We start from the raw sequence: 16,553 nt of genomic DNA on the forward strand, positions 1-16,553 counted from the left end.
CCCTGCCTCTCCCACGGGTCCACAAAGCTTGTAGGCAGAGGCTACGTGATGTATGCTTGCACCGCCAGTGCCTGCCAAATGCACAGCACATGGGAGGTGCTCCAAAATGTTTACTGAATAAAAGAGAGCTCTGATAAAGACAGCTGTCTAACGAAAGCCTATTATTGCCTCAGCTTAGCGACATCTATTTCTGCAAATGTAGAGATTTAAAAAATATATACATCTCCGTTTATGGCTTTGTTTTAAAGCCATCTTGCTTCTAGCAATCTGACCTCCGGATAAATTAAGGTGGTACCATACTAATTTGCTTACATTTTAGTTTTTAAAAGGCATTGTGTTTCTTTAACAAGATAGCTTTTTAAAGGAGTCATAAATTGGTCCTAGTGGTTGGTGCTTTCAGACATTGCTTTGAGACATCTTTTACATATGAAATTGAATTTCCAAGTACAGTACTGATGAAAATGGACTCTACTTTGTGCCCAAAAGCAGTGACTTTTGGTATTATAAATTGGTTTGCTTATTAGTCAGATTTTTGCACATGTAAGGAAAAACACATTTAAAAAAAACAGTCTGCTTAGTAGTGTTTGGCATAAGCAGCTGTCTCTAACCAGCGTTAACAAAAGGCATTTGCTTCTGAACACATGTCAGGAAAACCATCAATTGGGGAGCTCTGAAATTCTGACTTCTTTCTCTCTTATTAACAAAAAAAAGAGAGGATGTGGCTTAGTCGTCACATTTCTTAGAAGTATTTTAAAACCACGTGGCTCACTCAAATCCAATAATAAAGTCATTGAGTGCTAAAAAGAAATTATAAGAGGCAAGGGAAAGATTGTTTCATTGCCAAAGCCATCGGAATAAGAAAAGAATTTCTTGAAAAATTAAACTGAAACTTTGACATCTGTATTTTTCTAAATTTCTCTATAATATAGACATCACTTTCTTTCTAAGAAGAGAGGTTTCCAAATATCTAATTTTGCTAAGTGACTCTCTTTGTTATAACACGCGGAACTCTCAACATTGTGCAAGATGTTCAAAATAATACAGCTCCCAGGACTGCTGAGAATTAATTAGGAAGGTAAATTTATTACCTAAATAAATTAATAAAGCTGAGTGCCACTCAGGGTCTGACATTAAGGGATTATATACTTCCCATTAAAGAGAACTAATAAATATAGTTTAAAGGACTGAGGGAGGGCCGAGGGAGTGAGCAGACTAGCGCACACCAGCACAGGCGGTGCCAGACGTCAGCTGACTGCCTCCATTGAGGTTACCATGGAAACCCCTTCCTTTGGGACACTGCCATGAGGGTAGGGTGCTTTAGAAATGGTGATGGGGCGCAGACCGGCGGGCGGATGGATTTCAGCAGGGTTCACCCTGTACACATTACAAGGACAATCCATCTTCCAAACGAAATGATATCTTTCCAGCAAGTCATGTCAAACAGAGCAATAAAGCATGAAGTCTGGCATAATTACAGTCCATTTACCTTTACAAAACAGTCACATCAGTTCAGATAATTGTCTCTTTTCTCTCCCCTGCTTGCTTCATATTCTCCACAGAACTAAAGGAAGTATTTGTGTAATTAACTGGCTGCTTCCTTAGCCATCAAGCCCATACTGATAAAAAGGGACTATATCAAAACAACATTAATGGGCAGATTCAAACATTCTTCAGACCAAACACTCAGGCAAAACTAACACGACTCAACAACAAAAGAAGGGTAAGAAGAATTCCAGCTGAGGTAAGGCTGTATGTTTCGGTTTATGTGATCTCACTCAAAACTGGCGAACAGATTTTTTGTTTACGCAAATTAAACTCAATCTTGGCAACCTGCTCCATGGATGCTGGTTTGGGAGGACTAATGTCCACATGAACTCTAGTGGCCGAAGTGCATTTATTCAAGCAACATGCTTCAGCCACGGGGAGCAATCTTTCCCACCAATTTATACTGATCTCTAGCATGATTTTCAAAGAGACTGTGATCAAAGCTTTGGACACAACATTGCTAATTATATAGGCTATTTCTTGCTTCTGTTTTCCATATCAAGCCTCAGCAACCACAAGTTCCCCAGCTTCAAAAAACATTCAAATCCTAACGCTACTGTCCCTGCAAAAATTTTAACCTTTCTTAACAATTTTGGAACTAATGCTTTAATTCAATATTACATACAAATATAGCATAGTGAGTCAAAGGGGATGACGCTAATTTGACAATAATGCAGATTCCAGTTGGCTGAAACCTTAAAATTAGTGTGCAATATTTATACATAGAAAGGGGTCACCTGTAACTTAATGTTTCATGTTGTTTGCAATTATATGACCATGCCATTTGTGAGAACAGTGTTTGCTGAAAAGAGACTCAAAAACCTGTCACGATTTCCTGTTTTGATCTTTCCTGTGTGAGTGACTAGAACCATCATTAAATGGTAAATTGATTGAATAATTCTTGCTAATGGAAGAGGGGAAAAAAGTGCCAAATTCATCTTTTAATTATGTTTGCTTAGGCTTACATAAAGATCAAGCTTTGTTTCCTGAAAACAAACCAACTAATGACAAAGAGTGGAGAGATGGTTCTCAAAAAGATTCACTGATAATCCAGTGTGTACTGAGTTATGTATTTTAGGATAAGAGAAAAATACACGATATAACTACGTACCTATTAGAATGGCTAAAATAAAAAAAGACACTATCAAATACTGGTGAGGATGGGAAGTGACAGAAATTCTCATTCATTCCTGGTGGAAATGGAAAATGATACAGCCACTTTGGAAAATATTGGCAGTTTTTATAAAGCTAAATTTAGTCTTATTACAGGATTGAGCAATAGCACTTCTATTTACTCAATAGATTTAAAAACTTGTGTCCATACAAAAAACCTGCTTGCAAATGTTTATAGTAGCTTTATTCATAGTTGCCAAAAAGTGGAAGCAATCAAGATGTTCTTCAATAGGTGGATGGAGAAACAAATTATGGCACCTCCATATAATGAACTATTTCTTGACTAAAAAAAAAATGTGCCAACAAGCCATGGAAAGACATGGTGGAACCTTAAAGGCCTACTGCTAAGTGAAAGAAGCCAATCTGAAAAGGCTACAGTCTGTATGATTCTAATTATACGACATTCTAGAAAAGGCACAACTGTAGAGACAGTAAAATGATTAGTGGTTCCCGTGGGTTCAGGGGAAAGAGGGAAAGGAATGAACAGGTTACGCACACAGGATCCTTAGAGCAGTGAAACTGTTCTGTGTGATACTGTAATGGTGGATACATGACACTATACATTTGCCAAAACCTACAGAACTCAACAGCATCAAGAGTGAACCTTAATGTGGGCAACTTAAAAAAAATTAGGAGGTTGGGGGATTTCAGGAAGGAATGCAAAATGTGACGAGACAATCTACCTATATTAAAAGGTATGGGCTAGGCACAGTGACTCATGCCTGTAATTCCAGCACTTTGGGAAGCCAAGGCAGGTGGAACATGAGGTCCAGAGTTTAAGACCAGCCTGGCCAAGATGGTGAAACCCGTCTCTACTGAAAATACACAAAAATTAGCCGGGCATGGTGGCGGGCGCTTGTCATCCCAGCTACTCGGGAGACTGAGGCAGAGAATTGCTTGAACCCAGGAGGTGGAGGTTGCAGTGAGCCAACATTGCGCCACTACACTCCAGCCTGGGCGACAGAGCGAGATTTCATCTCAAGAAAAAAAAAAAAAAAGGTATGAAACAATCTCACTGAAGAGGGTGGGAGGAAAAGGTGCTGACCTAGGTAACTTTGGAAATGAGTGGAGTGTGTAAGACTAAAGGGAAAAGGAAGTGCACGTAGCACTGTACTCTATTTGATAAAGTTGTGCCTCACAGGGTACAGGTTAACAATTCTGATACTGCCATGCATGGATACTGGAAATGAACAATTAGGTAAATGGACAGTAGATGGTGCAAGCCAGGTTTCTCACTTTTGGACAGGGAATTTAAAGATAAGCAATGGGGGAAGGCTAGAATGATTAATGTGGTCATGGACTAGAGTGAGAGACATTAGTATAAACTCATGTTTAACTTCATATAAAGATGATCATATAAAAATATTTATAAAGATGTGTGTATACACAGATTATACACATATATTTCTGTGCTATGCCAGCTGAGAGGACCTGAAAGAAATGAATCTCCAGCAGCAACAAGCACATCTAGTACTCAGATCTGTTTCTTTCTTTTTCTTTTTTCTTTTGTAGAAACGGTATCTCACTATTTTGCCCAGGCTGGTCTCAAACTCCTGGGCTCAAGCAATCTTCCCATCTTGGCCTCCCAAAGTGCTGGGATTACAGACATCCGGCCTAGTAATGGTCTAACACTGGATTAGGTGATCATTGCACAACTGCATAAATTACTAAAAATAACTATACCTTACAATGGGAAAATTTTATGGTATGTAAACACATTAATTTGCTAGGGATGATATGACAAAGTATCACAGACTAGGTGGCTAAAACAACAGAAATTTATTTCCTTGAAGTTCTGGAGGCTGGAAGTCTAAAATTAAGATTAAGATGTTGGTAGAGTTGTTCTTCTTTTTTTTTTTTTTTTTTTTTTTCTTGAAATGGAGTCTTGCTCTGTTGCCCAGGCTGGAGTGCAGTGGTGCGATCTTGGCTCACTGCAAGCTCCGCCTCCCAGGTTCACGCCATTCTCCTCCCTCAGCCTCCCAAGTAGCTGGGGCTACAGGTGCCTGCCACCACGCCCGGCTAATTTTTTTGTATTTTTAGTAGAGACAGGGTTTCACCGTGTTAGCCAGGATGGTCTTGATCTCCTGACCTCATGATCTGCCTGCCTGGGCCTCCCAAAGTGCTGGGCTTACAGGCGTGAGCCACCGTGCCCGGCCGGTAGAGTTGTTCTTCTGACGGCTTCTCTCCTAGCCTTGTAGATGGCTGTCTTCTCTCTGTCTTTACATGGCCTTCCCTCTGTACCTATGTTCTAATCTCCTTTGAGGCAGACACCAGTCATACTGGATTAGGGCCCACTCTTATGATCCCACTTTAACTTAATTACCACTTTAAAGACTCTTATCTCCAAATACAGTCACATTCTGAGGTACTGGGGGTTTGGACTCTGATACACAAATTTTGGGGGAACACAATTCAGTTTGTAACAGTGAATTATACCTCAAGAAAGCGGTTTTAAAAAGTCAGTATGATGGGAAAAAAAAGGGTACGGGTATGTGTGAGTGGAGGTGCAGTGTGGACTAAAACAGACCAGAGATGTAACTACCAAGTGCCATATGATGGAATAATTTTACTTCTAGATATGCAAATGTGAACCTACATAGAATTCTGTTATTAAAAAAACAGGTTTAAAAGGCAGTCTTTGGCCAGGTGTGGTGTGGCTCATGCCTGTAATTCCAGCACTTGGGGATTTGAGGCTGGGGCAGGAGGATTGGCTGAGGCCAGGAATTTCAGACCAGCTTGGGCAATGTAAGACCCCGTCTCTACAAAAAAATTTTCAAAGTTTAGCCAAGAGTAGTGGTGTGCATCTGCAGTTCTAGCCACTTGGAAGACTGAGGAGACAGGATTGCTTGATCCCAGGTGTTTAAGGCTGCAGTGAGTTATGATTGCGCAACTGCACTCCAGCCTGGGCACTAGAGTGAGAACCTGTCTCTCAAAAAAAAAAGGCAGTCTGAACAACTGGGGAAATTTTAATATGTACTGAATATTAGATGATATTATGGAAATATTAATTTTTTTAGATAAGAAAATGGTATTGTGATTATGAAGGAGAATGTCCTTATTCTTAGGAGATGCACACGTGTATTTCAAGGGTGAAGTGTCACAAGAGAGAAAGAGAAATAAAACACATATGGCAAAAAGTAAGCCCTTAGTGAATACAGGTGTGGGGCACAAGGGTGTACTATTCTCTCAAATTCTCTGTAAGTTTGAAATTTTTCATAATAAAAAGTCAGAGGGATGGAATTAGTAGTGAACTCTGAGGGAACAGAATGCTCTCAAGTTAGGAAAGATCTACTTATCAGAGATTTCCTTTATTCCCTTCCTTACTTGCTAACTGAAGTAGAAAATATATTCTCCTAAAGCTTGCACCCAATTATAGCTCCTTATAAGTGAGTGAGAAATGGTGAGTGTCTATCTCTGCTCCATGAAGTCTAGAATAACACATAACATAGATTTTAGAGTTTTTAAAGTGTGGCATGGAGGAGGCCAAGGAGTCTGGTTATAGCTCATTTCAAATAACAAACGACAAGCCCTCTTTTAATAAGAGTAGCAGACTGGAAACCTGGGGCTGAATATGGCCTATAGACATGTTTATTTGGCTTGCAAGGCATTTTAAAGTTAGTAGTTCATAATACTTAACAATTAGGAGATTTTACATAAAATGCAGACTTCTGATTTTTCTAGAAAAATCCAAAGCTTTGGCCCACTGGATTCAGACATGGCCCAAACCTTCTGGAGCAGAGTGGCGGCTGCATATTTATATATATATAAATAGGCAAATAGGAAGCTGTCCTTTCTGGCAGAATTCCTTTTACCACCATCCCCGGCTCTTTTTCCCTTCATATGGTTGTGGCAAATGAGAGTGCTATGTTGGCAAGAGGTAAGAGTGAAAGGAGGGTATCTGGGAATTTACTGTAATTTTTGGGTTCATAATACCTTTGTCCAACAGTAATCAAAACAGTAATTGGCATGAGGATATCTAACAGACCAATAGAACAGAGAATCCAGAAGTGGTGTATGGACACTCGGTTTATGACCAATATGGCACTGAAGAGCAACGGGGAAACATGATCGCCCCGCGTAGAACACAAAAGCACATGTACCACAAATTACTATTTACGTAGTAATTTAAAAACATACTACCAAACTACTCATGGCTTACAGAGGAACTCACAATGGAAATCATAAAATAATTAAAACCGAACAACAAAGGTAGTATCACACATGTGAAGTTCAGCTCAAGCCATTCTTAAATACAAATTTACAAATTCAATGAATTTTTAAGACTAAATTTAAAAACAAAACAGTTAAGCTCCCAACTAAAAAGGCTAGAAAAAGAACAACCTAAAGAATGAAGAAGGAAAAATAAGAGCACAGGTAAACGATAAGATCACAAAATCAGTAAGAGAGACAGACCTACAGCAAAACTGATCTTGGAATAAATAAGAAAAAGTACATACAATCAATATTAGGAACACAAAGGGGTATATACCTATAGGTACAATGAAGAGCTCTTCACTCTAGTGTTTCACACACGCCTCTCTTTAAGTATGCTGAAATCTCCCCAGGCTTGAGTGATCATTTACCTAATTTGCTTCACTTTCCTCTTTACTTACATCCTCCTGTTATCCCCCTTCATAGATAGCTTGCTTTCTTCTTCTTCTTTTTCTCCTCCCATTTTTATTAGGGTAGAACATGCATGCCCTAGAGTGCACAAATCTCAAGTAAACAGCTTGATGAGTTCTTACAAATGTATACATCTGTGAAACCCCCACCAGATCAAGCTATTACACATTTCCAGCCCCACAGAAGGCTCCTTCCTCCCTGCTCATGTCTCTGTGTCTTTGCTGTTCCTTCTGTCTAAAATACTTTCCACCAAGTACACATATGGTTCATTCCTTAATTCCTTCAAGTCTTTGCTTAAATGTCAACTTCTCAATGAGGCCTGATCACCCTATTTAAAATTACAACACCCCTCACACGTTCTATCTTCTTTCCTGATTTTATTTTTTTCCCTTATCACCTTCTATGGACTACATCATGCATGTATGTATATACATATACACACATATACTTTTCCCCATTGGAATGTAAATTCCAAGACTGCAGAGATTTTTGCCTGTTTTGATACCTCTGTGTTCCTAATATGTATGTGGCTGGCACATAATGAACACTTAGTAATTATCTGAATTGAATGGTTTAGTTATTGAGGGTGTGATCAGATGATCTGATGTATAACTGCCTAAAATCCCAAAGAAGGTAATTTCTAGACTATCACTCTCTCTGACCCAGATGCAATTTAAAATCTCCCACCTCCTATCTACTTGAGGTCCCTTAAGTCTCTGATCATTACAACTCAAAACCTAGCAGGGAGAAATGAGCACCAGGATGCTGCAAAAAGCAACTCTCAAGAGGGGGTATGCAATTGGCTGCAGCATCTTAACAAGGAGGGGCAAAGGAGGATCACTCCACCCAGTGTGGAAAGCCAGCAGTTCATGGTCTGTAGGGAGGAAGATGTTACTTAACCTATCACTGGTGACCCATGGGAGATGGCTGGTGTGCCGGTTAAAGTTAGTTGCTGATTTATAGAAGTTCAATGCATTAGGAGATGTAAGGATAGTGGAATTGGGTGGGTATTTTTTATAGTGCATTAGGAAAACAACAAATATTGGTCCCATAGTGCGTGGCTGGAGGGAGTTAAGGAAACAGAGGAACCACTTTCTGCTGAAAGCACTCATGAAGACTACATTCAGGAATGATTAGACATACTGCCAAATTGCAACATCAGCTGAAATTTCACCCATCCTGGAGATTCATGAGCACAATTTTAGGTCCTGTTTGACAAAGACTGGGATGCTGGCAATTGGAGGGGGAGTAGCTGGGAAGAATCAAGGACCTAGGATGCTTGGCCAGCCTGGCCTATTTGAAGCACTTCTCTTCTGCTGCTCCTTTCTGCTGGGAAAACCCAATGACCCACCCCAATATTCAGCGTGATCTGTGACCAAGGTCCAAATGTGGCTTGGGCCTAAGGATGACAGTCATAAATAGTGGAGGGAGGAGGGATCAGTTATACCCCAAAATGAATAGTAGGAATTATTCATGTCATACCAGAAAAAGTAAGGAAAGACTGTGCATAGATTTGCAAGCATTTGGCATGAACAAAAGTACTGATCTGGATCACCCAGCATTGGTTGCTATGGTGAGGCCCTATCTGAGGCACTGTGTTCAATATGTTACTGCAAGATGAAACTCTAATGGTTTGCTGAGTTGGCTGACTCAGACCTTAGCCTAAAGCTGACCCATGCTGTCTGGCAAAAAAGAAGTAACTGCGAGTAAGAAGACAGACAAAGAGAAAAAGAGAGAATGGTAGAAATGCAAAACTCAGGTTGTGCAGGAGGCTAAATGATAGCATGGTCCCTTAAAAGCTGCCTTAAAACCTGAATGGTAGCATTTCCTGGCTTTCCATGGGATTCGATTCCCTTACTACCCTGTGTACCTTCACTAAAATCAAAAATGGGGCCGGGTGTGGTGGCTATTGCCTGTAATCCCAGCGCTTTGAGAGGTCAAGGCGGGCAGATTACGAGGTGAGGAGTTCAAGATCAGCCTGGTGAAACCCCATCTCTACTAAAAATACAAAAAAGAAAAAAGTTAGCTGGGCACGGTGGCAGGCGCCTGTAATCTCAGTTCCTCGGGAAGCTAAAGCAGGAGAACTGCTTGAACCCGGGAGGCGGAGGCTGCAGTGAGCCAAGATGGCACCATTGCACTCCAGTCTGGGTGACAGAGCAAGACTCCGTCTCGAGCGGGCGGTGGGTGGCAAAGAAACATTACTTAAGAGAGAATGAGCTCACAGTCTGTCCTTGGAGCAAGAAAGGAATAACTAAAACAGGAAAGGAGCCTCTATAGAAGGAGAAATGAAAGGTGGAGAATGAGAGAAGTGTGGATGCCCTTAGCTATGCCCTGTATGTTTTTATTGACTACTCTTATTTCTGAAAACTTTCCAATTTGATTTTGAACCATGATGTTCTCATAGTTTTTTTCTTTCCTAGAATTTAAAAAGTATAGAACTGAAGGGAAATTAGAGCTCATTTAGTCCATTAAAGGAGAGATGAGAAAATGGAGAACCATAAAGAAATTTCCTTTTTATTCAATTTCCTTCAGTGATTCTCTTTTTCCCACCATTTAACTGTGGATGTTTTTGAATAATCCACCCCCTTTCTCTCTCTTGACTCATAATTTCAGCCTCCAACTATACATGGGTCCACTCTTAAATTTTAAGTGATGAATTCTTTCCCCCTCTCCACGATTAGACTTCCAACTATCTATGGAAAGTATACTTGTAAGTTTCACCAAAACCTCAAACTCAATATGGTTAAAATTGAAATCACTTTCCTTCATCCCCTCCCAGCTTCTCCAACACTATTATTAGCGTCACCATATCTTAAACTTTGTTTTTAATTTCAAAATATTTCAATCATACAGAAAAGTATAAATAATATAACAAACACTCATGCCCCTATCATCCATACTTAATATTTTGACATACTTGCTTCAGACTTAAAACCAATGATAGGTCTAGTTGGAAGTTCCCCATCACATTGAACTTGCTCCCTCTGAAAAGATGGCTGCCCTTCTGAAGTTAGTTCCACCTAGAAGCAGACCCTGAGACAAAGGCTGATGAGTATACAGAGTTGATTTGGGAGGTTCAGGGACACTGGCAAGGGAGTGGGGAGAGAAGGCAGCCACTACTGTCGGCAAGTTTACTCCTGCAGGGAAGCTCTAGGAAATGGTGTGAAACAGCCTGGGATTGTCTTTACCAATGAGTGATGGAGATGGAGTATTTATACCCCACACCCATCACACAATGAGTGCGTAGGCACTTCCAGCCCTCTGTGAGTGAGGGCAAAGTGGGTTTGGCAGCCTGAGGGCAGCTTTTTGACAAAGATACTGGTTGCTGGAAATCAGGCTGGTATGCACAAATATGGTATGGGAATACAAGAAGGTATGGGCAGGGTGCTGACAGCATGTGCAACAGGGTTTTACCTTTGACGTTTTACCTTTACTACAGTAGTTAAACATTGTTAGTTTTGATGTCATGATATTATTAAGAACAATTAACAATGATAATGATGAAGAAAAAGGGAAACAGTGACTATAAGTACAAACCAGTCGACGTGAACAAGGGAAAACAACTTCAGTTCCAAGAGCTGTCTAACTATTTATTGAATTTATATCATGTGCCTGATGAATCTCCCCTTAATAGAAAGCAAGGAAAAGGAACAAAACACATACCACAATTAATTTTTTTGGTTTCACACTTCTTTAGACTTTGACAAAATTTGATTTCCTGCCTCATCTACCTTCATCTCCTACTTCAAGACTGGAGGGTTATTAGGCTTAAACTGTAGCTGCAATAGAAGATTGTAAGTCTATATATAAGAAGACTATATATAATCAAGAGTGTTTTAGGGCTGGGTGTGGTGGCTCATGCCTGTAATCCCAGCACTTTGGGAGACCACAGCGGGTAGATCACTTGAGGCCAGGAGTTTGAGACCAGTCTGGTCAACTTGGTGAAACCCCATCTCTACTAAAAATACAAAATACCTGGGCATGGTGGCGTGCACCTATAATCCCAGCTACTCGGGAGGCAGAGGCACAAGAATCACTTGAACCTGGAAGGTGGAGGTTGCAGTGAGCTGAGATGGTGCCACTGTACTCCAGCCTGGGGGGCAGAGTGAGACTGTCTAAAAAATAAATAAAATAAAATAAAAAAGAGTGTCTTATAATATCATTTTAGCCTTAGTTGTAATCTATTGGCCTTTCTATTGAAAGGAAAAAAGGTACGTGTGTGAGGGGGTTGGGTGAGGGGTGCATAGTGAAGACAGATCTCCACCCCATAGTCTAAATCATTCTAAAGCATTCAGCAAAGCCAGGAATAGTTTGTCTTCCTTGTACCTTATAACTAAAAGGACCTCTGACTTAGCAAAATAAAACTGTAAAACAATATGTTTCCTATTGCCTCTTGCAGCAACCAAAAGGATTTAAAATAATCTCTAAGTAATACTCCTCATAGTTCCCAGTATTAGACAAACACAGTCTTCCTTCTTCAAGAACTAACAGAGGAAAATCACCTGACACATGAAAAGATCCCATATTCTGGTAGGATCTTTCCGAAGAATCAGAATAAACAGTCACTTGTAAAGCAGACTCTGTTAAGAAGGACAATTACAAACAAACAAACAAATAAACTCGTATTGAGATTCAAGGAGATACCCACGAAATTTCATATTTCAAATAAAAAATGATGATGAAATTAGAAAACCATATGGTTACAGTGAACAATAAAGTGGACTTACACCAGAGATCACACAATCAACAACTAAATATGCGTCAAATATATGGTGAAGAGAATTCTGGAAGCAGCATACATTTTACATTTAAAAGAGAAAAAGTAATATTTTAAGTAATCCCCTACTGATTTTCTACCTAATTCCATTTCCACATAAAAACAAACCTTACGAAAACAAATAAGAAAATGCATTATACGCCAGTGCATTTAAGCAGTGGATCAGGAATAGAGAAAGATCACAAAGAATCCGTAGTCCTTACACTTTAAAAAATGTCTGCATTTATCTCTTGGAAACTTTGGATCCTCCTTTTAGAAAACTGTACATTTCTACAAAACATATGACACATAAAATTTCAGGAATTCATGGGCAAAATGAATTGACCTATTAGTGGTCCATGAGCACCAGGTTAAGAATCTTTATCCAGAGAGAAGCACAGAGGACTTACATTGTATAGAGGGATAGTCTTCATCACCTTGTACTGTTTAGTGGGATCCATTTTATATAGGTGACGGTCAGTGACAAAAATTGCTCTGTCTTCCACCTTACTAAATCGATTGACCTGTAAGAGAACAAACCAGTAAACCATAGTATCTCATCAATAATGAAATCAAGTTGGCTGATTGTGAAGACAAATTCTTTAATAGATGTGAACCATGTATGGCCACTCTACTGGATGCAATAAAGATAAACGGAGTAGCTGTGTCCAGATTTGTGGAATTTGGCAATTGAAATTTTACAATTGAACATGGAAAACAAGAAAACCATAGAAGAATTAAAGGACTAAACATATGTAACTCAGACACCATCAAGTAAGTAAAAAGGCAAACCCAGAGAATGGGAGAAAAACTTTGAAAATCATACATCTGAAAAGGGACTTGTATATGGACTATATAAAGAACTAATACAAATCAATAACTAAAAGGCAAATAACCCAATTATACAAAGAAATAATATGAAGCCCTTGGTTATAATAAGAATCTCAGACTAGTATATAGGGATGAGACAGATAGGAAACTAATAAGTAAAAATAATTTCATATAATGATATAAAGAAAATAAACTAGATAATGAGATTGGGAGAAATTGTGTGTGTGTGCGTGTGTGTGTGCAGAATGCTACTTTATTAGATAGAGGCTCATGTTCAGGTAAATTCAGAGAAGATTCACATGTTCAGGTAAATCTTTTCCTAAGAGCAGAATTAACCACAGGACATTTTATAAGTAAGTATTTAGCTACTTAGACTTGGGTAATAAACACATATGCATTTTAAAAAGATGAGGGTCTCACTCTGTCACCCAAGATAGAGTGTAGTGGCTCACACAGTGAGTTGTTGGGACTACCAGCATGTGCCACCACATCCAGCTAGAGTTGATACTATTTTAATCAATGTACCTAGCACTAAAAATTTTTGAACCACTACGATGTCACGTTTTTCAGTAACTAGAAGGAAAAAGAATGCAAACCAACCAACCAAACAAACAAAAACTTAAAATGCCCTCCTCAACTAGAAAAGAAGGCATAGTTGTGGTCTATATCCCCCATTCCCTCTTTCAAATTCTTATTTCCAAGATGCAAACAAAGAAGTTAGAGATCAATTTGAAAACTTGGTTAGCTTCGGTAGGCTATTTAGCTAACTAAATTAACATTGGCAGGATGGAACATAGCAGGATATATTGCTATAGGGAGGATACAGCAAACTAAAATTTAAATTTTAGTTTGAATTTTAGTTAATCTTCTTCCCTTTGCCCCACAGTTTTAGAAATCAGTCAATTCTCTAAACATTTCCTTTATAACCAAAGCACATTTTTTCAATCTTCAACTTGACAAAAATGGTGTCTGTAATTAAGAGTAAAATAGAATCTATATGGTGGAATAATTATTACCCTTAGTCAAATAACTTTATGTAGCAACAGTTTTTGCTATAACAGGATTGGCACTTGTCAGAAAACTTGAAACAGAGTGAGTGAAGAGCTTCTATAGCAGCATTTTTCTAAGCTGTTCTGTTCCAGCCTTATGTGAGGTTTTGTGAAAGTAAGGGTTCCACGGATAAGTTGGTTTGAGAAATACTGCAAACCACAGCCTCCACTAGGGATATTCACATCCCACGAATATATTAAAGGCTCTGAGAATTCTGCACTTAAAGAGCATGTTTAACCCAGTATTTCCAAAATACGTTTAACTATGAAACTCTTTTTCAGCACCTACTAATATTCAATAGAACACTGGTTCTATAAAACCCATGTTGAAGAACACTTACTATCACTTGTATCAATCTTAGAGTTCATAGAGAATATCTAAAATAGGCACTGAATAATAGCTAATCCCAGCTACTTGGGAGGCTGAGGCAAGAGCATTGCTTGAGCCCAGGAGTTTGAGGCTACAGTGACAGCCTGGGCAACAGAAGAAGACCCTCTCTGTAAAAAAAAAAAAAAAAAAAAAAAAAAAATATATATATATATATACGAAAGAAAGCAAACAATAATAAGTAAAAGTCATGCATGTCATCTTTTGTGGAATCATGTTGAAAAACATATGCGTGTAGGGCAAAAGAATATGATTTAAAAAAACTTGTTACATAATTTCATAAGGTCATTCCAGAGTCGACACAAGTAGGTCCCATGTCCTTTTTATATGTTCCTGAGTTAATCTAAAAACAACAAACAAAAACCTCAAAGCAGCAACTGTACGAAAACACTGTTTGGAAATATTACATTTTTATATGCAAAAAATGTAATTTCTAAAGAGAACACATCGCAAATCTTTACCTTCTGTTTCAGCAGCTTAAATTATCCTCAAAATATGAATTGAGTGGGAAGGACATCAGGTAACAAAGTAAAAGCCTTAGATTGCATTAATTTAGCTATATCAAAATGGCAAAGGAAAAAATTCTACATATAGATAGAAATTCCAGACTTATAATTATGGCATAAAAGCACTCTTTTCTTCCACTTAAATTCATACAGTAATAGAAAAACTAGATTACAGACTCAGTATTAGATAAACCCTCATCTTGTTTCTTCTATTATCCAAAACTAAAATCTTCAACCAAAGGAAAAAATCCCTAGCATTTGTTTTTCCCTAAACACTACAAGTGATCTCTGTCTTTAGGTTTAGTCAGTACCACAGGGGGCCACAGATAAAAATTTATCTGGAGAGGCAGACAAGGAGAAAACACATTATGGGTGAAAGTAGCTATTTACAGAAGTCTTTCACCTCAAAGGACATTTTATAACGTGGTTAATGGAAAGTGGCTGTTTCAGAGAGAATCTAAGCATAAAGAAGAGGGCTTTACTGAAATCCTATCAAGTTTACCTTGGCATAGCCTTGGGATTGAACAGTTTCTAAAGTCGTATTTAAGCTACAGGGTGAACAAAGTATTTTGCTTTGAACTTGGAAATACAGGGACATGAGTAAGAATGCTTCAGTTTTTAATCCAGCAGGACCCAGGTAAAGACATGTTCTCTGTCAGACATAAAATTGTCATTGCTGGAAAGATAGAGACATCAAGGGTTTCTGTAGTAAATGACCTAATTCTTAAAACCATCCTACTGTCTTTGATCAACTGCTCTGATTACTAATTTGATTTCCCAGCCGCTTGATACTAAAGTACACTAGATAGTGAATATGAGGACTCAGTGGCATGGTACATTCCTTTGTTATATTTACAAACTGACATTATAGCTTATACATTTCTTGCGTGGGTGTGTGAATCTGGTTAGCAAAAGTCTTTTCTTGATAGTCTGATCAACTCTAGGTATACTTATAAAATAGAGTTTCTAAATCTCAGAGTTCAGAACTAAACTCTGGAGTGTGGTAACCCACTCCAAGATACTGCCAGCAGTCTTTCCTTGATGATGACATTTATTTTATTCTAACTGTAACCAGCTGCTCTCTATTTTATTAAAAAGCCACTATCACATTGAAGACTGGGCAGGTGGCTCATGCCTGTAATCCCAGCACTTTGGGAGGCCTAGACGGGCAGATCACTTGAGGTCAGGAGTTTGAGACCAGCCTGGCCAACATGGCAAAACTCTGTCTATACTAAAAATAGAAAAATTAGCCAGGCATGGTGGTGTGCACCTGTAATTCCAGCTACTGGGGAGGCAGAGGCAAGAGAATCACTTGACCCAGGAGGCGGAGGTTGCAGTGAGCCGAAATTGTGCCACGGCACCCCAGTCTGGGTGACAAAGTAAGACTGTCTCAAAAAAACAAAACAAAAAAACAAGCCTCTATCATGTTGAGTTGACCTCTTTCTTCTTCCTTATAATGTTCAAACACTGATTGTGATATAAGAAATATATATATATTTGCTCATCATCCCAGTTCCTGACACAAATCTCTCAAAACTCCTGTTATTTTATGAGTGGTAGAGGTTATAGAATCACCTTTTGTTATAATACTTATTTAGTCTTAGTCCCAGATTCCCAACATAAGAGTTTCTATCTGCTAATCAGATAACTGATGACTAGGAGCTCCTAGATAGTTTCAGGAT

General features: G+C 38.8%; 1 protein-coding gene across 1 annotated transcript in view; it reads right to left on the bottom strand.

Moving 5' to 3' along the window:
* The window catches only part of MYO1D (myosin ID), a 381,175-nt gene that overhangs the window by 143,731 nt on the left and 220,891 nt on the right, over window positions 1-16,553 (bottom strand). Inside the window, exon 20 of the mRNA XM_010372265.2 lies at window positions 12,508-12,621. Within this exon, the coding sequence (XP_010370567.2) occupies window positions 12,508-12,621 (114 nt within the window). The remainder of the gene's footprint in view (window positions 1-12,507; window positions 12,622-16,553) is intronic.

This window comes from Rhinopithecus roxellana, chromosome 19 (genome assembly GCF_007565055.1).
Source record: "Rhinopithecus roxellana isolate Shanxi Qingling chromosome 19, ASM756505v1, whole genome shotgun sequence".
NCBI classification, from domain to species: Eukaryota; Metazoa; Chordata; class Mammalia; order Primates; family Cercopithecidae; genus Rhinopithecus; species Rhinopithecus roxellana.